The sequence below is a fragment of the Elephantulus edwardii genome, unplaced genomic scaffold (genome assembly GCF_000299155.1).
Source record: "Elephantulus edwardii isolate Elephantulus edwardi_28Jun2011 unplaced genomic scaffold, EleEdw1.0 scaffold00029, whole genome shotgun sequence".
NCBI classification, from domain to species: domain Eukaryota; kingdom Metazoa; phylum Chordata; class Mammalia; order Macroscelidea; family Macroscelididae; genus Elephantulus; species Elephantulus edwardii.
In genome coordinates this window covers 8,577,298-8,599,471 of record NW_006399779.1, presented here as the reverse complement: position 1 = coordinate 8,599,471, position 22,174 = coordinate 8,577,298, and the positions used below count along the sequence as shown (strand labels likewise).

The window sequence follows — 22,174 nt, the reverse complement described above, 5'->3', positions numbered from 1 at the left end:
AATTTGATGGGTGGAGGGAGAGGTGGGTAAGTAAACCAGTATAAAATAAAAATTTTATTTAAAAATGAAAGAAAAGCCCTGCTAAAGAAGAAAACAAAATAAAAGGTCGTATGCTTTCTGATCTCAAAGTCAAAATATACAGCCACAGTAATAAAAATAGATTGCTACTGGTACAGTGACAGATACAGAGATCAAAGAAACCCAGAAGTAAATGTATCTACTTAAGGACAGTTGATCTTTGACAATGAGATAAAATTTTCAAGTAAAGACAGTCTCTTTAACAAGTGGTTCTGGCAAAATTGGCTATCTGTTTTTATAACATTGAAACAAGATCTATACAACTTACCAGATGCAGAAACTAACTTAAGAAGTATCAAGGACCTCAACATAATGCCTAAAAACTATAAAAATTGTCAAAGGAAAAATAGGGGCAAATTTAGGAGCCCTAAACTATTGCTTAACTACCAAATATAATAAAAAATATGTAATTAACAAAGGATAAGCTAGATAGCTGGGACCTTCTAAAAATTAAATCCTTATGTGCATCAAAGGATTTCTCTAAAACTGTAAAAAAAGAACCCTCAGAATGAGAAAAAGTTTTGGCCAAGAGATATCTGACAAGGGAGTAAGTGGGGAAAATCCTATAACATTGTGGGTATTACAATTAATTTTATACAATAAAATGTGTATGGGCGATTGAAAAAAAAAAGAAATTAATTTCATTTTTTAAACCATTGCATAATTTTACATCATTTTTCTTTGGTTTCTATTTCCCTAGGTTGAGAGCTGGGTAATTTTACTTTTAAGTTTTGTGTACTCTAAGCCAAATATTTAAATATAAATTGGTATCATATTTTAAATATATTATAATTTTTCTTTTGCTCAATAGTTCCTCCTCCAAACAAGAATTGTTTTCATAGGATTATATAACAGTCCAAAAGTAGAGCATCTGGTATAATTTTATTTGTCAAAATAGAATATTTTTGTTGGTGCCTACCTATGAAGCTGGTACCCAGGGTGTTTATTGTAGAGCCAAGCAAGATGAAGCGGTTGACAGCTTCAATCTCCTCTTCATCCATCATGACATTGCCTATTGGTCCAGTGGTAAGAATCTTTGTTTTCTCGATATTGAGATGCAATCCATACCTAAGGCTGCATTCCTTGATATTCTGCATCAAGTGCTTTAAGTTCTCCTCACTTTCAGCAAGCAAAGTTGTATCACCTATATAATGCGGGTTACTGATGAGTTCCCTTTCAATCCTGATGCCACGCTCCTCTTTATAGGGTCCACCTTCTTGCATAATTTGTTCAGCCTACAGTTTGAGTAGGTATACAGAGAGGATACAAACCTGAGGAGATGCATTGTACTGGGAAAATCTGCAGTTAGGGACTCCTCCAAATTGAGAACTAAGGTGCGTCTGATTCAGGTCATGGTCTTTCTGATTACTTGCTGTGCATCTGAGAGCTTGACAATGAAAAAGAATGACAGAAAAGAATTGATGTCTTTGAGCTGTGTTCTTGGAGAAGAGCCCTGGACATCCTATGGATGGCCAAGAAAATGAACAGACATGTCTTGGAGAGGGTGTAGCCGGAGTGCTCTTTGGAAGCACGAATGATGAGACCTCATCTCACATACTTTGAGCATGTTGGTAGGAGGGGCTATGCCTTGGAGAAGGACATAATGCTGGGAAGGGTGGAGGGTTGGCAAAGGAGAGGAAGACCCTTAACCAGGTGGGTTGACACGGTGACTGCTGCATTGGGCTCTTGTGTGCAGGGAAGTGTTAGGATGGCACAGGAAAGAACAGGGTTCAGATCTTCTAGTCATAGGGTCTCTATGAGTCAAACTTGACACCATGACACCTAACCACAACAGCCACAACCACCACTTATGAAGCAGTCAGAACTTGATCAAAGATACATTAATAATAATAATTGGTGACCAGAATGTAAAAGTTAGAAATGAGTAAGAAGAATTGAAAGCTGTAAAAGAGGCTTTGGTGACAGAAATTAGACTGGAGAATAAATGATAAAATTTTGTACAATGAATAATTTATGCACTGCCAATACCTTTTATTAATAGTGTAAACAGTGACTATACACATGAACTTCACATTGACTACATTTGTGGAAAGAGACATTGTCGAAGCTCAATATTAGCAGTAAAACCAATTGAGAGGCTTACTGAAACAACATAAACTACTCTTAGGCAAGTTCACATTGAAGATGAAGAAAATTAAAACAAGTCAACAGAAATCAAACTATGACCATTAGTGTATTCCAACCAAATTGAAGACCACCTCAAAAGACAAACAAACAAACAAAACCAAAACCCCAACAACCAAAAAAACCAAAACTAAAAAATAGAAGGAGTAAATTTGACACAGTAAAAACTAATGATCAAATACCAGGCAAGTTTGAAATTTCATCAAGGATATCATCCATGAAGAAAGTAAAAGGTAATTTCAAAGACAAGGAAGAAATAAATGACCAAAGTGGATGCCAGAAGAGACTCTCAAATATGCATTGGAATGAAAAATGTCCCAACACGAGGAAGAAATGTTCAACTAAGAGAGCTGAAAACAATATTTCAAAGGGTAGCTCAAGAAGACAAAGAATAAGTATGAAATGTGCAAGGAGCTGGACTTAGAAAACCAAAAAGGAAAAATATACTTGGCATTTCTCAAGCTGAAAAAAACTAAAGAAAAAAAATTCATGCCTCTAGTTGCAATACTGAAGGATTCTATGGACAATATCTTGAATGATGCAAGAAGCAACAAAAGAAGATGGAAGGAATATGCTGAGTCACTGTACCAGGAAGGATAGTTCAACACTGAACCATTTCAAAGAAGTAGTATATGATCAAGAACAAATAGTACTTACGGAAGAAGTCCAAACTTCACTGAAGTTACTCTTGAAGAATAAGGCCTCAAGAAGTGATAGAATACCAACTGAGGTGTTTCAAGGGATAGATAAAATCCTGGGTGTGCTTAATAGTTTATGCCAACACACATAGAAGACAGCTACCTTGTCATCTGACTGAAAGAGATTTGTATTTGGTCCCATTCTAAAAAAGGGTGATCTAACCAACTGTGGAAATCATCAAACAATAACATTAATATAATCTTCAAGTAAGATTTTTGAAAAATGACTGAAACAGTATATTGACAAGAAACTGCCAGAAATTCAAGCGGGATTCAAAACAGGCCACGAGGCCATTGCTAATGTAATATGAATCTTAGCTGAACACCAAGAATATTAGAAAGATGTTTATTTGTGTTGTATTGATTATACAAAGACATTCGACTATGTGGATCATAAGAAATTATGGTTAAACTTAAGAACAATGGAAATTTCAGAACACGTAGTTCATGAGAAACCTATACATAGACCAAGAAGCAGTTCCAATAGACCAAGGAAATACTGTGTGGTTTAAAATCAGGAAAGGTGTGCATCAAGGCTGTATTCTTTCCCCATACCTATTCAAACTGTATGCCGAGCAAATCATTTGAGAAGTGGGACTATACAAAGAGCCATGTGGCATAAGGTTTTGAAGAAGATTTATTAGCAACTTATATTATGCAGATAATACAACCTTGCTTACAGAAAGTGAGGAAGACTTAAAGCATTCAAGATCAAGAAAACAGCAATCATCATCATCAGACCAATAGGAGATATCATGATATATGGAGAAAAGACTGAAGTTGTCAATTGTTTTACTCTAGTGGGATTCTAAACAAACACTCACAGTAAGAGCAGTCAGGAGATCAAAAGACATGTTGCATTGGTAACATTTCTGTCAGGGACCTCTCCAAAGTGCTGAAGAGCAAGGATGTCCATTTAAAAATTCAAGTATACCTGATTCAAGCCATAGGGCCTTCAGTTGCCTCCTATGTATCTGAAAGTTGGGCAATGAGTAAGGAAGAATGAAAAAGAATTGATGCCTTTAACTGGTGTTGATGAAACAAATTGAATGCCAAAACATGGACTGCCAAAACACCAAATCTGCCTTGAAGAAAGTGAAACCAGAGTGCTCCTTGGAGTCAAAGATGGTGAAATTTCATCCCACTTATTTGTGCATATTTTCAGGAAGAATCAGTACTTGGAGAGAGACATCATGCTGGGAAAGGTAGAGGGTCATTAAAAGAGGAATACTTTCAATGAATTGACATTGTAACTACCACAATGACAGAAATCATGGAAATGATGTTGAATAGGACAAGTTTCAATTTTTCTTTTCATAGGGTTGCTATGAGTTGTAGTTGACTTGAAGGCACCTAGAAATAAAAACAACCTATGAAACAGACAACAGAAGTATTAGAAAACCATTGGATTACGAGGCAGGGGATTGACTTTTAACCCTCAATAATGGCCTGTTACAGGTCATGGTCTTCACAGTTACTTTCTATGCATCCACGAGCTGGACATTGACCAAAGATGACAGAAAAGGAATTGATGCCTTTGACTTGTGATGCTGGAGAAGAGTAATGAATATAGACCATGGACTGCCAAGAAAACTAACATGTCTGTCCTGGAAAGAGTGAAACCAAGCTGCTCCTTGGAGGCAAGGATTTTGAGACTCTGTCTCATATACTTTGGGCATGTAGCCAGGAAAGACCAGTCTTTGGAGAAGGTTACCATACTCGGAAGGGTCAAGAAATAGTTCAGGAGAGGAAGATCCCTGATGAGATGGATTGATACTATAACTGGAGTAAGGAGGATATGTGTGTCAGAGACAATGAGATTGGCTCAGGATAGAGCAGGGTTCAGAGCTATTGTGCATATATCTCTATGAGTCATAGTCAATTTCACAGCACATAAGAACAACCACAATAGAGCTCTTGTGGCATAGTTCATAGGAAATTGTGCTGCTAACCCAAATATTGAGCTCTTCTGGTGATTTGTGTCCACCAGAGGCTCAGTGGCAGAAAGATGGGTAGTATCCTCCCAACTGATCTAACATCTCTGGAAAACCTGCTGTAGGGTCAGCTATGAACAGTTCTGACTCTATGGCAATGAGGTTTTTGAGATGTCATTGACTGTCTTGAGAGGCAAAACCCTTCTTAAAGCTCCATTCCTTTAGCTATTAAATAGGAAAATTGGAACAGGAGCTAAAATGTGGGAAGAAAAAAATGTGATCATATTCTTTAACTTTCTGTTATGCACATATTATGTACATTGATCTATGTTGAATGCTCTTTTGGTGATATAAGAACAAAACTATGCAAAGCAAGATGTTCTTTACTCCTAAGAAGCTCTCAATTTTTTGCAAGAGTTTGCTTAGTTACACATAAAGTCACTTATGGCAGGGTTTTAATTGAATGGAAGTGAAAGTGGTCAAGTGACAAGGTGTATGAAATGTTGAGGTTAATCATAAGGAGAGAGAGCTTTGTGGGGAGCAAGTATCAGTAGCAATCAGGTAGAGAGAGAAAAGCTTGGAATGGACCTTGACAAAGAGGAGAAAATATGAGACAGACAATTTTGTATAGAAGATGAGGAAAATGGTGGTTTCATTCATCCTTACTATTCTTTGAAAATAACTGAAATCGATCTGGGAAATAACTGGAACACATTTAGAAATAATCAGAACACATTTGTTGAGGTGGGGGGCGGGGAATAAAAGGAAATTGTGTGAGACTATAGGAATTGGCATCCTGGTGGGTGGATGGAGGAGAAAGCAGGTCTCCATTATTGGGGAGTTGTCGTACCAATGGTTCTTGGAGACATAGCTGTTCTTTTTGCCCTCTTTTTGCCTTATATTCCCTCTTTTTTACCTCAGGGTTATCATGGGGTGCATTATGTCATCATCAGGGTACCAGCTATATCTGTTACATCTCTCCTCCATCCCATAGATAGTAAACCAGAAATAAGTGTCAACCTCCCTAGATTCTCAGAACTCAAGTTAGCCACATAATTATCCATGTTCATTTTTGTGTAAAAGTCAAGGGACTTAATTTCTTGGGTTTTGCCTTTATGTATCAGGGAAATTCTGGCCAGTTAAGAGGACATGTCAGTCCTCAATTGCTTTACGTTTTCACACTAATATCTTACCATTCTCTGCTGGTGCCCTTTGAGGAGGCCATTTAGGATAGAATTTTATCTCTCCTACTTAAAACCTGCAAGCAAGTTTGTGTCATCTACAGTAAGGCTGCATTATCTACATAACTCAGGTTGTTAGAGTCTTCCTCCAATCTTAATACCACATTCCCTTTCATAGCATCTAGCACAGAAGATCAAAGACTACAGCTTTCTGTATGGATTTCATTTCAACCTCAAGAAAGCAAAGGTCCTCTGGGCCAGTAGGCAACAGTCAGGTGATCAGAAGATATATTGCTCTGGGCAAGTCTCCTGTCAAGGACATCTTTAAACTACTGAAGGGGAATGATATAATTTTGGAGGTTAAGGTGTGCATGATTCAGGCCATCGTCTTCAGTCATTTACTTATACATCTGAGAGCTGGATAAGGAATAAGGATAACAGAAGAAGAACTGATGTCTTTGTTTTGTGGTGCTAGAGAAGAGTACCAAGTATCCCATGGACTGTCAAAAGAACAAACAGATATGGCTTGGGGAAAATGCAGCCAGAGTTGGAGACAAAGATGATGAAGCTTTGTTTCTCATATTTTTGGGCATGTTTCAAGGGGAAATTATTCCTTGGAAACATCATGCTTGGAAAGGTGGAGGGTCAGTGAAAAAGATGAAGGCCCCCAATGAATTAGATTGATACAATAATCCCAGAATTGTACTCAAGTGTATCAGAGATGATGACGATGACACAGGATGGGATGAGTTTCAGATCTGTTGTTTGGGTCTGTATCATTGAGTTGAGTTGCACTCAACTCGATGGATCCTAACAACAACTTACAACGTTGGGTAAGCACCTTAATATCCAGGATCAATTTCCTTATCGGTAAAGGGGGTCTCTCAAAATCGATGGGAAAGTTAAGTGAATAGGCATGAAACATTTGCTGCAGAAGATCAAAGAATGCAGCCTTCAGTATGGATTGCATCTCAATGCCAAGAAAATAACAATTCTCACCACTGGACCAATAGATGATATCATAGTAGATGGGAAAAAAAGATTGAAGCTATCAATGACTTCATCTTACTTGAATTCACAATCAATATACTCTGTAATTGTTTTTGGCTAATGGAGCCATGAGGCTCAGAGAAGTCTAGTAACTTCCCCAAGGACAGTTTGCTAGAATGTGAGAGGGCTAGAATTCGAAACAGGAAATCTGACTTTGAAGCCCAAATGCAAGTATAGATGCTTAAGACCTAATTTCTACCTTCTCATATCTTCTTTTCCTTTTATTTGGAAGATTGATATGTAAATTAGTCTGAAGAATTAAATACAGAAGAAGATATTTTTCCCAATCCTCTCCATCTCACCTAAATATGCTAACCAAATTTAATACCATGAAGACGTTTTCAAGAAAGGAAGGAAGAAAAACTTGACCCCTACCTATTCCTTTTGTTCTTTCATTTATTGACCAAAGCAAGCTATTTCCATGGTACAAACATTGTCTTCATAAAACAGTGAATGGGAGCAAATGTGATGACCATATTATAGCTGTGTTTGTAACTCACAACGAGATGGATCATCTGGGTAACGTAAAAGAAATTGAGTTGGGTTCTTCAGCATCATCAAACAGAAGTAGACAAATTTTGTAACTGAGATCAATCCTATTACACATCCTTCTCACCCACTCATCCAGCTCTCAGTAATGAGAGACTTGATCCAGTCTTCACTAGTTTTCCATTCACAGCCTGTCATTGTTAAATGAGAAGCATGAACATGGTTGCCACTGGCTTATTTCTCTCTAAGACTCCCTCTTAGAGGAAATAGAAGGCTAATGATTTGTCAGGGAGTGTTTGTGGTCACAGTGTATTAAGTGTTGGTTCCTAATTGAGAGGTAATTGCTTTATTTTCTAATTTTATTTTTATTGTAATTTTCATAAGAGTTTACAAACATTTAATCCACCAACTACTCCAGAGGAGTAAGATGCAACACTATTGCTGTAAAGATTTTCAGCCTTAGAAAGCCCACAGGGCAGTCTGAAACCCTCGTCTGTGGGATCATTATGAGTTGAGATTGATTCCACAATATTTAGTTAATAATTTTCACAGCTACTTTGTCTCAGTGTTGTTGTTGTTGTTATGTGCCACTGAGTTGTCCATGATCCATAGCAACCTTATGATCAACAGATCTGAATCTTGCTATCCTAGTAATCTCTGATATGCTCAAGCTCATTGTTAAAGTTATTGTTTTAGTCCATCCATGAAATTTGGAAATCTTCATATAGAAAAATAAAGTCTTCCTTAATTCACTTGCTAGAAAAAGTTCATCTTAACGTAAGATGTATTCTGTAGGAATATTTTCTTTTCCTAGTTCTAGGGGCAAGACCATCATAACAGTGTTCTGTAAGAAATGCTATGTTGTTCTCCTTATTAAGTGGGAAAAGGGCTGAATCACTGTTTAATATATATTTAATCAGGCTAAAGTTTTAGGGAATTGTGCTGCCAACCCAAACGTACGTGGTTGAATCCACCAGCTGCTTCACAGCTGAAAAAAATTGGTAGCCTCCTCCTGTTTGATTTACTGCTTCTGAAAACTTTCTGGAGGATTAGTAATGAGTCGATTCCAACTTGATGGTAAATAACAACAATACTTCCATATAAATTAAAAAGTCTTGAAAAATCATAAATGAATGGGGGAGAGAGAAAATCCTTGACAAAGTGTTTGGAGTGCATGGAGAAGAGGTAGAAAAGCCAGGGTAAGAAGAGCATAAGCAAAGAGAAATAAGAAAGTTGTAAGGGGTTGTTACTGAGAAAGAAAAGTCAGTTGTATGTCTGCTCATTTATGTATCATAGTGAACATGAGGAGGATTAACATCAATCCTAAGGAATTTGCTCATTCATTTCTTAATAAGGGAATGGATACCGACTGAAAGGTTGTCTGATGGGCGCCAAACCCAGATCTTTACTATTTCTGAGTTCTTTGGAAGGAATGGCCGTTAGTGATTAAATTCTTGATATCTTTTAATGTAAATATTCTTTACTGGAAGCTTTTTCCATGAAAGGTTAATTTGTGTGTGTGTGTGTGTGTGTGTGTGTGTGTGTGTTTCTTTTATTACAGGTGTACCAAAAATTTAAAATTACCATCTGCAGCTCGGAGATTATTCAATGAAAAGGGGATAGAAGTCTTTGCCTTAAAAGATCTGCAAAGAGATGAACTGGTAAAGATGTGAATTCTTGTTTCATATCTATTTGGAATATTCCCAGGCCATCATGTCTTTTGTCAATCTTCCATCTCTGTTTACTTTGTCCTTCTTTCTAGGCCTTGAATGGCATGAGTATAAGGGGTTTTTTTATTATAGTCCCATGGAAACGGAATTTTTGTTCTTTTAGTTCTTAAGTGTTATACAATTTCCTCTGTTTTTCAGATTACTTAGTTCTATTATTTTGTCTTTCAAATAATTCATTCTTCTGCCTTCTCCATTTAATGCACTGAGTTTTTTTCATTTACTTTTAATTTCAGTTACTGAAAGGTTCTATTCTAAAATTTTCATTTATTTTTTTTTTTACGTTTTTAGTACTTTATGATCTGTATCATGAAATGCTTACATGTAGTCAACAAAACAAAATAAATATATCTTTCTTTTTTATATTATTTTATATTTATTTTATATTATTTATATTATTTATTATTTTATATTTTTATATTAGTTTATTTACAAAATTCAAATACATTGTTTTCAAGAACAGATTCTTTCAATTTCCCTCCCCCCCCATAAAATTGTACAACTTCATGATTAATCTCCTCCTCCCCTGCACATTCTCATCTCTCTGCTCCCACCTCTCCCACCCCTCTTGAATCCTTGTACTCATTCTATCATAATGGTTTTATACAATATATATCCTTGTGGGACTGAGTTCGTTCATACAGCATAATGCTCTCCATTTCCTCCCAAGTTAGGTAATAATATGCAAAGTCATTGCTCCTATGTGCTGCATAGTATTCCATTGTGTGAACGTACCATAATTTCTCTATCCGTTCATTTGTGGTTGGACATTTGGGCTGCTTCCATGTTCTTGTAATAGTGAATAATGCTGCTATGAACACTAGTCTCTGTTTGTGCCCAGTTCTCATTTTCTCAGGGTTTAACTTTTCTTTATGGCCTAATGGTAAGGGGCTACACAGCCATTCCCAGAGTAATGAAGTTTGAACCCATGATCTGCTCCATGGGAGAAAGATGGACAGTTGCCTCCTGTGCAATTTACTGCCTCTGGAAACCCACTGGGGGCTCAGCTTTGGGTTGGTTCTGACTCCATGGTACAGAACAACATTCCTTTACTAAAGGTTATCTGGTAACTGCAGAGAGTGGCAATGCTAACCAAAATACCATGTTTCTCTGGCAGTTCAAATCCCCTGGCATCATCTCGGGAGAAAGTTGAGAAAGCTCCTGCTGTGTGATTTAGAGTCTCAGAAACCCACTTCAGAGTAATTATGAGTTGAGTCTGACTGGGAGGAAGGGGGAGAGAGAGGGAGGGAGAGAGAGAGAGAGGGAGAGAGAGAGAGAGAAGGGGAGCAGAGGGGAGGGGAGGGGAGGGAGAGGAGAGAGAACACGAGAGAGAATGAACTTTATTGAGGGGGATTTTCCTCATTATTGATATGATGAGTCATTTTAGATTGAAATGTAGATATTTGATGTATTGTGTTATAAAACTCTGGATTTTAACAACTTTATTTGGGCTAACCTCTTTTGACACTACTCTGGCAAGGAAAAGGGTGTTGTCCATTTGTTAATATGAGTTGAGGTGGAAATTTTCAGGTTTCTAATTTGGTCGACATCTGGGGTTAGAGGAGCTCCTCATGACTGGTGGGCAAGGATAGGTGTTCTGTGTGGGGCCTCTGCTTACATTACCTTCACTGGGAGGAACCATCGTGCTATTGCTGTTCCTCCTATGTCATTCACTGGCAATGGACAGGATGCCTTTACTACTGCAGGACAGCGGGAAGAGGCTATTCCTTGGAAAAGGACATTATCCTTGGAAATGTAGAGAGTCAGAAAAAGAGAGGAAGACCCTTGATGAGATAGATAGACACAGTGACCACAGCAAAGGACTCAAGTATGTCAGAGCTGATGAGGATAACATTTGCCTTCAATGGAGAGGGATAATCTCATTACTGCTGACCAATGGGGAAGGTCATTAGTCTGGGCTGGTACATCCCTTCACCCTTCAGAGTCTTATGTTTGTTTGTAACCTTGCCCAGGGATTTTCAGTTGTATTTAGCAAGAGGAATTCTTCTACATTTTTCCAGAAGTGGCAATACAGTATTTTTTTAAAATTTCTTAATGGAAACATATGATTGTTTTTTTGTGTAAATGCCATTTTGTATTCTACTTTTTTCACTTAATAAATATTGAACATCTTTCTATATCATTACATAGCCTCTTATTTTAAATAATCACATTGTTGTTGTTGCTGTTATGTGCCGTCGAGTCGTTTGCGACTCATAGTAACCCTATGTACAACAGCCCTAAACCCTGCTCTATCCTGTGTGCCAGTCACATCGCCTCTGACACACCCATCCTGATTACCCCAGTCATTTAATCAATCCATCTCATAGAGGGTCTTCCCCTCCTGCACTGTCCCTCTACCCTACCAAGCATGATGTCCCTCTCCAAGGACCTGTGTCTCCTTACAACATGTCCAAGGTATGTCAGACAAAGCCCCAGAATCCTTGCCTCCAAGGAGTAGCCTAGTTTAACCCTCTCTAGGATGAATCTGTTTGTTTTCTTGGCAGTCCATGGTACATTCAATACTCTTCTCCAGCACCACAGCTCAAAGGCATCAATTCTCCTTCTATCCTCCCTAATAATCACATTACATACTTTATTTTTAAGCTGGTCAGATTCAGCAGTGGGTTGTTGTATACAACCTTTAGTTGCACTAATGTTAATAGTTTCTGATAGCCCACTACCACGCTATATACTTCTGTGTGTATGTTTTCAGTTTTACTTATTCAGTACTCACTCACTGCATGTTTTAATTATTTCTGGATTTCATTGTTATATATAATTCTACAATGAACATACTTCTTCACACTTCTTTTTCCTATGCCTTTTAATATTTTCTTACATGAATCTTCTAGAAGTAGAATTACGTCTCTAAGAATATCCCGTCAGTCTCTGGGTTACAAATGAGAGCCATTCATAAGTGTAGTTCTACGTTGAATTTATTTGTGAGTTGTAACAGGGGTATATAGATCTTGTTTAGCCTTTCTTTAGTGAAATAAAAGGCTTGAGACTTTTTCAGTGATGTGACGTAAAAGCTGTATGTGCAGCCAGTGAAGTTAATTATGATAGACAATGTGCTTTGAGAAGGGATTGGTTCAGTTGTTTCAAAGAGAGAAAAATTACATGACATTGAAGGGCAAATACAAACTCACACTGACTGTAAATGAGACTCTTTTGGTAACCCTGGGACTGCCTTACGTAATTGTCCTTGTTTGTATCACCCTTAAGGGAAGACTGATAGGGCAGCATGAAAATGCTGTCATTGTTATTGCTGGATGCCATGGGCTAACTGGCCTCTTAGTGACTCTGTGAACAACACATCAGAACCTTGCACTTTTTTTGTGCTGTCCTAAAGATTTCCACACTGCTTGAGCCTATTGTTACTGGTCACTGTGTCAATTCCACATAAATACACTTCTACAAACTCAAAAGAGGCACAGTAGTTACAGGTACAATTGTTACAGTTTTTAGTTGATCCTTTGATCCAATTTGTCTGTGGACATGTAGTAGCTATGACACTTAATGAACCTTCTACAACTCATTTGTGATTTACTTCTTTGTTGGATCATTTTTAAAACCTGCTTAAATCAGAGATTCACTTCTTTGGCAGGTTTATGTGTCATGTGGAGAAAATTGGATTGATCCTGATCTGTCCACTTCTCAGCAAAAGAGGCAAATCTTCCTCAGGAACCTAGCATCTGATATTTCCCGAATTCAAGCCTTTTGCAGTATGCATAAGACACAGGGTAAGCCTTAGAAATATTTAATATATATAACCAAAATACCTTTTGATGCTATTTCCTTCAAAAACACAGTTTGTGTTTTGTTTTTTAAAGAGACTATTTTAGTCCTTCATTTTGCTGTTTAGGTGGTTCAGTCATATATTTCACTGGATCTCCATTGATACAGTTTTCAAGTGCTCAGCTTCTAACTGAAGTTAGCAGTTTGTTCCACAGGGGAAAGACGTGGCAGTGCAGCTTGTAAAGATGAAAACCCTGGAACCCGTGTGGGGCAGCTCTTCTCTGTCTTTCAGGGCTACTTTGAGTCCGAATCAGTTGATAGCAACAGTTTTATTTAATGAAGTCTTCGTTTACTCTATACTGTAGTTTTGCAAACAAAATATATTTTATCTAGAACACATCTAAGCCTTTTTGTGGACCCTGTGCACCTCATCTGGGGGAGAGGGGAAGAAATCTTCAGGTCTGACTTTGCTCTATTCACTTAAATGGTCCCTTTAAGAAAGCTTTTCTATCCCAGTTTCTAGACTCTCTCTGCAGTTCTCCTATAGGATGGAAGAGATAGTGGAAGGAAAGGACTTGGGTGGAGAGTTCTCTTACTCCTTGGGCCCTGCAGGCTGAAGTCTGACTGGGATGATTTGGAGTGTATTCATCTGGTGCAAGAAAATCTTTGTGTGATGCTTCCTGTTTGCTTGAAACACTCTTCTGTTTCCCATTCTCTACCCCCCCCCCACTTGTGATTGATTGGTCATCCTTGGTGGCCTTTCTACAGATCCATTTCACCTCTACCTGCAGTTGGTTCTGTAAAGATCTCCAGAAAGACTCCCAGGAAGGCGGGGACGGGGTTCGGGTGGCTGAGCCAGGAGCGTGCTAGCTGCATCCCAGCAGCCAGGTCTATTCTCAAAGGGAAAGACAGCTTCTCCTTGGAAGGGGAGGGGGAGGATCTCTTCAATGAATGCTACACTAAGCAGTGCTCTCAGTGCTTGGCTCAGGTAAGATACCAGAGCTGGAAGGCAGGAGGGGAAATCAGGCTGGGTTATGCTCTGTCTTCTGCCCCCACAGGTGCTCTTTCTCCAGATCAGTTTTGATGTTAAAATTTTGATATGCTAAAGGAAGCTAAATGTGTTTGGAAAAGTTCTAAATCATGGCAGTAGGTATCCTTGCTTAAAGGGCTGTTGTTTCTGGCAATGTCCTGCACTTGATTAAAGAATGACTCTTGTTCTCTTACACGCCTTTTGTAACATTTCTCCTCTCTACTGGTCCTCCTCCTTGCCTTATGGCTGCCCAGAACAAAGCTCACTAATACAGAAAGGGAGTAAAGAAAAGCTTGGTAGAGTGAATTAAAATATTTCCCTGTGCCTTGTGTTGAACACTATATACTAAGTATTACATGTGACTTTATAAACACTAGGGAGTTTCTATGATAGGGTTTTTATCCCAGACAGGGGCAGATTGCACAATAAAGAAGATAAGCACAGGCTTATTTGTGCTTATCTACAAATCATTTGTGAACAGTTTCACTTGGAATTTACTAGAGCATGAAAACTATTCAGTATTGAATAGTAAAAACACCTTAACGAGCTCTGGTGGCTTAGTGGTAAGATGCTGCACTGCAGTCCCAAAGGCATGCAGTTCAAATCCACCAACTGCTCTATGGGAAAAGGATGAGCAGTCTACTCCTGTGTGATTTACTGCCTCTGAAAACTCCCTGGAGAATGGGCTTGGTCCACCAGTTGCTTTACTTGAGAAAGATGGGCAGTCTTCTCTTGTGCAATTTACTGCCTCTGAAAACCAACTGAAACGTCAGCTATGGGCCATTTCCAACTCAAAAGTAATGGTTTTGAGTGAATTGTTTACTGAAAATTTGAAATCCAGAGAAAATTATATATATATATATTATTTTACATGTATAAATTTTATTTTATATATATATAATATATATATATAATTATAAATAAATACATATATACTGTTGTTGATTGCTGGCAAGTCGAGCAAGATTCTTAGTGACCCTACGAAAAAAGACCTGAAGCCTTTCTATAACTATTGTTTCTCAAAGTTCATAGAGTTTTCAGAGGCATGTTGTTTAGGAAGTGGATGCCACTACTGCTTCCAAACCTGTCTTAAACTGGGAGCTCCACCAGACACTGCCCACCATGGGTAACTGTTACAGGATTTGATGCTCCAGTGACACAGGATTCAGGATTACAACAACCCCACGTTACCTCAATACAGCAAATTGACAGACGAGTGCTGTACCACTTAGAAGAATATTCCTAATATAATAACAACGAACATTTAAATACACAGGCCCTCCCCAAAGTCTTCTTGACTCTAGACAAGCATATTAAATAAAAAAAAACCAGCCAATATAATATGTTGTTGTTGTTGTTATATGTCATCAAGTGAGTCACTTGTGACCCATAGCGACCCTATGTACAGAAGCTCTGAACACGTCCTGAGCCAGTATCACTAATTCTGACACAACAATCCCCCATAGCCCCAGTTACTGTATCAATCGATCCCATCTGGAATCTTTCTCTCCTGCTCTGTCCCTCCACCTTTCCAAGCATATCGTCCTTCTCCAAGAACTGGTGTCTCCTAGACATGTGCCCAAAGCATGTGAGACGGAGCTTCAAAATCCTAGTCTCCAAGTAAACAACCCTGCTTGCTGAAACTGAGTAGGATCTGAAGCGCTTGCTGTAGAAGGTTAAGGACTACAGCTTTCAATATGGATTGAAGCTCAATATCAAGAAAGCAAAGATTCTAACCACAGGGTCAATTGGCAGAATCATGATAGATAGTGAATGTTCATATTTAGTTTGCTTGACTCCAAATCACCATTCTTGGCACCAGGAGCCATGACATTAAAAGACGAATTCCATTGGGGGCGTCTGCTGCCAGAGACCTCTCCAAAGTTCTGAAGAGCAACAATGTCAGTCTGGAGACTAAGGCGCACCTGATAAAAGCCATGGTCTTTGCAATCACTTGCTGTGCATCAGAAAGCTGGTAGCATAACTTTTTATCCACTAGGCCAACAGAGCTCTCTAAGTTGTTGTTGTTGTTAAGTACCATCGAATCATAGACAATTCATAGTGACCCTATGAATGAAATACCCGCACGCTTATATAACTTACATAATTTCTCCATGTTCATAAAGTTTCGGGAGGTAAGCTATTTCGGAAGTGGATGCCAAGCGCGTTTTAACTGGGGAGCTCCACCAAGCACTGCCCACCAAGGGTAACCATTTTTTATGATATCTTGAGGGAAGAATCTATATGAATTAAATGAAAAGAAATACAATTTATTAGGAGAGAAAAAGCAGTTATCAGTTGTTCTTAAAAATGCTTCCTCTTTGACCAAATTGCTGGCAGGGTTTTTGTTTGTTTTTTGTTTTGGTGGGGTTTTTTTATATATATATTTTCATTTTAATGATTGTGTTCCCATTACAGTGGTCTGCAATCATGGCTAATATGTTGTTGCTATATGTGCTTTTCCGCACAGCTCTTGTTTTAGAGGTCCAAAGTGACATTGGGTCTGGAGCCAAGCTTGCTGTGCATAAACCTGTAACAAATTGTGGAGAAGAAAAGCAAATTTTAGAGCCAAAGGAGAAACAAATGCAAAAAAATGCTTCAACCAGCGAAAACATTTCCGGTGAAATCCTGTAAGTAATCAGTGTGGGCAGAAAAGCCCTTGAGTTGCTATCTGAACTCAGCTCATTAGTCCTCTAACAACCCAGAGCCCATGCAGGGAGAGCAAGGCAAGTCTGTGAGACTAATGCCAGGTGAAGAGCTAGATTTTAATTAGTTTTTCTGCCAAAAGGATGGAAGTGGAGCTTCAGTGTTCTAATTTCAGTGGTGGTGTTTTAAATGGCATTTTTTTTAAATAAACTAGAAGTTTAGATTTTTAAGACAATGACTTGAAGACTTACTCATATTTGATCCCATAAGCTACACATTTTAGGCACAATTCATTATCTTGCCTAGTATAAATTCAAGTTTAAAAAAATAAAGCACAGCAACCCATTGTTACCTAATTAATTCAGACTCCAAGCTGCCTTGAGGGACATAGTAAAACTGCTCTCTTAGTGTTTTAAGGTTATTAATCTTTATGAAAGCAAGCTACCTTACCTTTCTCCTTCAAAGCTGCTGAGAGGTTCAAATCACCAATCTTTTTGGTTAGCAGCTTAAGGCGTTAACCACAGCACCACCAGAGTTCTTTAGCTTAAAGCCCCATCCTGCACCATCCTGAACATCCCTGGTGTTCCTGAGTCCATTGTTACAGCCAAGCTCAAGCACATTGCTGCAGTCACTGTGTCAATTCAATTCATTGAAAATCTTTCTCTCTTTTGCTGACCTTCTGTTTTTCCCAGAACAATGTCTTTTTCCAAAGACTGATGCCTCTTAACAATATACCCAAAGTATGTGAGACAAGTTTCACCATCCTTCTTGTAAGGAGCGCCCTCGCTGCAATTCCTGTAAGATAGATTTGCTAGTTCTTTTGGCAGTCCATAGTATATTTAATATTTTTTTTGCCAACACTACAAATGCATAAATTATTTTTTAGTATTCCTGATTCATTGTTTAACTTTCAGATGATTGTCATTGTTATTAGGTGCCATCAAGTCTTACTACTAATACCAACCCCATGAACAAGGAATCTGAACTTTGCCCTGTCATCTGTGATGTTCTTGATCCCATTGTCAGACTTACTCACTATGCCAATTCATATACTAGACAACATCATGGTAAATGAAGAAAAGATTGAAATAAATTATTTCATCTTGCTTAGATCTATAATCTATATCTTTGGTACCAGCAGTCATGAAATCAAAAGACATATTGCATTGCGTAAATCTTCTCCCAAGAATCTCTCTACAGTGTTTAAAGAGCAATGATGTCAGTTTAAAGACTAAGGTGTGTGCCTGCCTCAAACCATGTCTTTTCAATTACTTGTTATGCATCTGAAAGTTGGATAATGACTACGGATCACAGAAGAAGAATCAATGCCTTTGAATTATGATGTTGGAGAAGAGTACTGAATAATCAATGAACCATCAAGAGGACAAACAAATATATCCTAGAGAATGTATAGCCAGGTTAGTTCTTGGAGGCAAGGATAGAGAAGCTTCATTACACAAACTTTGGGCATATTGTTTGGAGAGGCTGGTACTTGGGAAAGGATATTATTCTTTAAAAGATAGAGGATCAAAAGAAGAAAAGACCCTCACAACAAAATTGATTCAGATTTTTAGAATGGTATAAATTATAATCTTCTCGAAGATCTACACTGATGAGGATAGGTGTGTCAAAGACAGTGAAATTGGTACAAGATAGAGTAAGGTTCAGAGCTATAGGGCATAGGGTCACTATGAGTCATTGTAGACTCAATGTCATATAACAGTAACAGCACTGTGGCAGATAGAATTATGACCCATCTTAATGGGTAAATAGAGGTAATCTTATTATGTATTTGTCATTAACTTCCTAAAAAATTAATTATGTGCTATTCTTAATATTTTTGTGTTTGAAGTCTGAGACATGACCTTACTTTTTCTAAGTAAACATCACTAAGTGAATAATACTTATTATGTGATTTAAAATGATTACCTGTACCTGACCAGAAAAGATCTAAGTATGTATTAGTAGTTAGTAGATTTTGATGCTAAGCATTTCTATTTTTCTTGCAATTGATTTCCCTATTGGGCTATTATGATACTCTGATGGCCTAGTCCACAAACAGATATGCTGCTAAACCCAAAGTTCAAAGTTTCTCTAGCAGTTTGTATCCACCATCCACTCAGAGGGAGAGAGATAGACAATTTCCTCCCAGGTACACTGCAGCCTCAGAAATCCCATGAAGGGTCAGCTGAGTCAGATCCAGCTCAATGACAATGAGTCGGTGAGTGGAGTGGATTATTGGACTAAATGTTGTTGTTGATTGCTGTCAAGTTAAACACAACTCATAGTGACCCTATGAACAAAAGACCTGAAGCCTTTCTGTATTGTCATTTCTCCAAGTTCATAGAGTTTACAGAGGCATATGGTTTAGGAAGTGGATGCCACTTCTGCTTCCAAATATATCTTAAAACTTGGAGCTCGATCAAGCACTGTCTACCAGGAGGAACTATTATGGCATATAACACCCCAATGGCATAATGTTCAGCATCACAGCAAACCCAGATTACCTCAGTAAATCATATTGAGAAAACAGTGTTGTATGACTTTGAAGAATGTTCCTCCAAAATATAATAACATGAGGCCTGAGGGCTGCAGGACTGAGGACCATCCAGGAGGTCTTGTTGACACTAAACAAGAGGTATAAACCAAAGAAAACAACTCAACATTCCACACAGCAGACAACCCAGAACAAGAGCACCCAGCTTATAAACTTATCTGAATGTATTCATTAATTAATTTGTTCCTTCATTAGTTTACCTGATGACTTATTATTTAGTTAATCATCTATTTCTTTAACTATTGTTTATTGACTGTTATATAACAAAAACAGAGTGTTAAGTGCTGGGAATACAATGTTGAAAAGAAAGATTAAGTTCTCAGGATATATGGAATGAACTCACATTTTATAGTGGGAAGAAGGTAAATAATAAATGTATGCTCAATATAAATGAATAAGAAAGCAGATAAATGCTGTAATATCATTAAAACAGGGTTGTTTTTGTTGCCACACCACACAACCTGCCACATAGTATGACCTGCCACACAGCATGAGAATGGCAGTACAGTAGACCAGACTGGCCCACCACCCTGCTATCCTGTGCCAGGAGCACCAATACCAGAGGTACTTTGGCTTTGAAAGTGGCTGTCTAGCTACACATCACCTGGGATTTCTCAAGCTCAAGCAGAAGAGCCTGAATGGAGCCACAGTTTCTGGAGAGCCACAGTCATCCTACTTTGGATAGTGTTTCCCAAGAAGGGATCACCAATATACAGGTCTTTCACAAAACATTTCTATACCCTGAGTCATTATGTATTTACAGCAACCTAATATCTACTAAGAGAAGACTCACATAATGTCAAGAAAGCTACAGTGTGCTTCACTCATCATGAAAAAACAAAATAACCCATCTCCTAAAAAAGCAGAGCCAGTGAGTACTCCAGATAGTGAGAACCAGAAGAAATGTGTTAATATGGAGTTATTTGAACAGCAGTAGAAGAAGTTGCAAATGATAGAAGAAACATTGGAAGGTAGTAAGAGAGAAAATATCCCCGAGAAAATAATTCAGAAGAAATAGATTAATGAGGAGCAACTTAAACAGCTCTGGAAGAAAATGCAAAAGATAGAAGAAAGAATTGATAATGTAAATGAAGAGGTATAAGAACTTAAAAAAAAATCAAGACAGAGAGAGCACAGCCAACACAGTACTTAAAATAACAGAAAAACATGAAAATGCAGTCCAGAATATTAAGACCAAAATGGCAGAAATTTCTAACACTTTGGTGGGACAAAAAAGTAGAGATGAAGAGATGGAACAGAGAATCAGTGAGCCAGAAGACAAAAACCTCACTGAAAACATACTAGAAGAAAAAAAAATCAGAGCTGAGATGTAACAAAAATGGAGAAAACATTAAAATCATGTGGAATGACATCAAAAGGAACAACATATGTATAATTGGAATTCCAGAACATGTAAGTGACAGGGTAGTCCATAAGAAAATTGTAGAAGAAGTACTAGAAGAAAACTTTCCAGATACTTTGAAGAACAGGGAAATCCACATTCAAGAAGCACATCAAACACCAAATAGAACAGACTAAAAAAGAAAAACATCAAGACATGATAGTCAAATTCTTCAAATTAAAAGATCAGGATAGTATACTAAAATCAGCATGAGAAAAACAGAGTCACCTACAAAAGGGAAACAATTAGATTAAATTAAGTTCTGATTTCTCAGTGGAAACCATGTGAGCTAGAAGACAACGGGATGGCATATACAGAAAGTTAAAAGAAAACAATTTTCAGCCAAGGATCCTATGCCCAGCAAAGCTCTCCATCAAATATGGGAAAAATTAGATCCTTTGCAGAAAAGAAGGAACTTAAGGAATTTTTGAAAACAAGACCAAAACTGCAAGAAAATTTAAATTAAGTCTTTTACACATAGATACCAAAGGAAAGTGGATGGAGCTTAGTAACCAGAAACAACAGGAAAAGAAACACCACAAAATGGCAACAATACCACCTGGCCTGACAAGAATCAGAATTAATGTGAATGGACTAAATATACCAGTTAAAAGAAAAAGAGTAGCAGAATGGATTTTAAAATCCCAAACAATAACAACAACCCAAAGCCCATCAATATATTGTCTACAAGAGACACATCTGAAAAGAGAAGAGAAGGACAGACTCAAAATCAAAGACTGGAAAAAAAATATATCATGCAAATGGCAACCTCAAAAAAGCAAGAGTGGCAATACTAATCTCTGATAAAATATATTTCAGAATGAAAACCACCATAAAAAATAAGGAATGGCATTCCATACGGATTAAAGTCATAATAGATCAAGAAGACATAACTTTGGTCAATATTTATGCACCAAATGAGAGACCTGCAAAACACATAAAACAACAGTTATCAGAATTGAAGAAAGAAATAGCACCACAATAGCGGAGGGAGACTTCAGCACATCACTATCACCAAACAATATATCAACCCAAAAGAAACTTAACAAAGATTCAGAAGATCTAAACTATACAATCAGCCAGCTTGACCTTGTGGATGTATTCAGGGTACTGCACTGAACTAAAATGCAATTCATTTTTTTCTAAAATGCACATGGTACATTCTCCAGAATCAATCACATGTTAAGACAGAAAACAAGCCTCAACAAATTAAAAAACCCTGAAATAATACAAAGTATCTATCTTCTCAGACCACAATGTCATTAAAAAAAATGACAGGAGGTAAAGTTTATAAAACCACCCACTCAGAGACGAAATAACTCTCTACTATAACACAATTGTGTTATAAAAGAAGTAAAGAATGAAATAAAAATGTTTCTTGAAATAAATGAAGATGAAAATACAATGTAAACTGGAGAACAACCACTTGGCCAACTGACTGGAAGAGGTCTATATTTGTTCCCATCCCAAAGAAGGGCGACCCAACTGAGTGTGGA

At 37.7% G+C, this 22,174-nt stretch overlaps 1 protein-coding gene across 1 annotated transcript in view; it reads left to right on the top strand.

Annotated features, from left to right (window-relative positions):
* Positions 1-22,174, top strand: part of DCDC5 (doublecortin domain containing 5) — a 129,688-nt gene that overhangs the window by 11,633 nt on the left and 95,881 nt on the right. Inside the window, exons 3-5 of the mRNA XM_006883723.1 lie at positions 9,137-9,236; positions 12,913-13,048; positions 16,544-16,703. Of these exons, the coding sequence (XP_006883785.1) occupies positions 9,137-9,236; positions 12,913-13,048; positions 16,544-16,703 (396 nt within the window). The remainder of the gene's footprint in view (positions 1-9,136; positions 9,237-12,912; positions 13,049-16,543; positions 16,704-22,174) is intronic.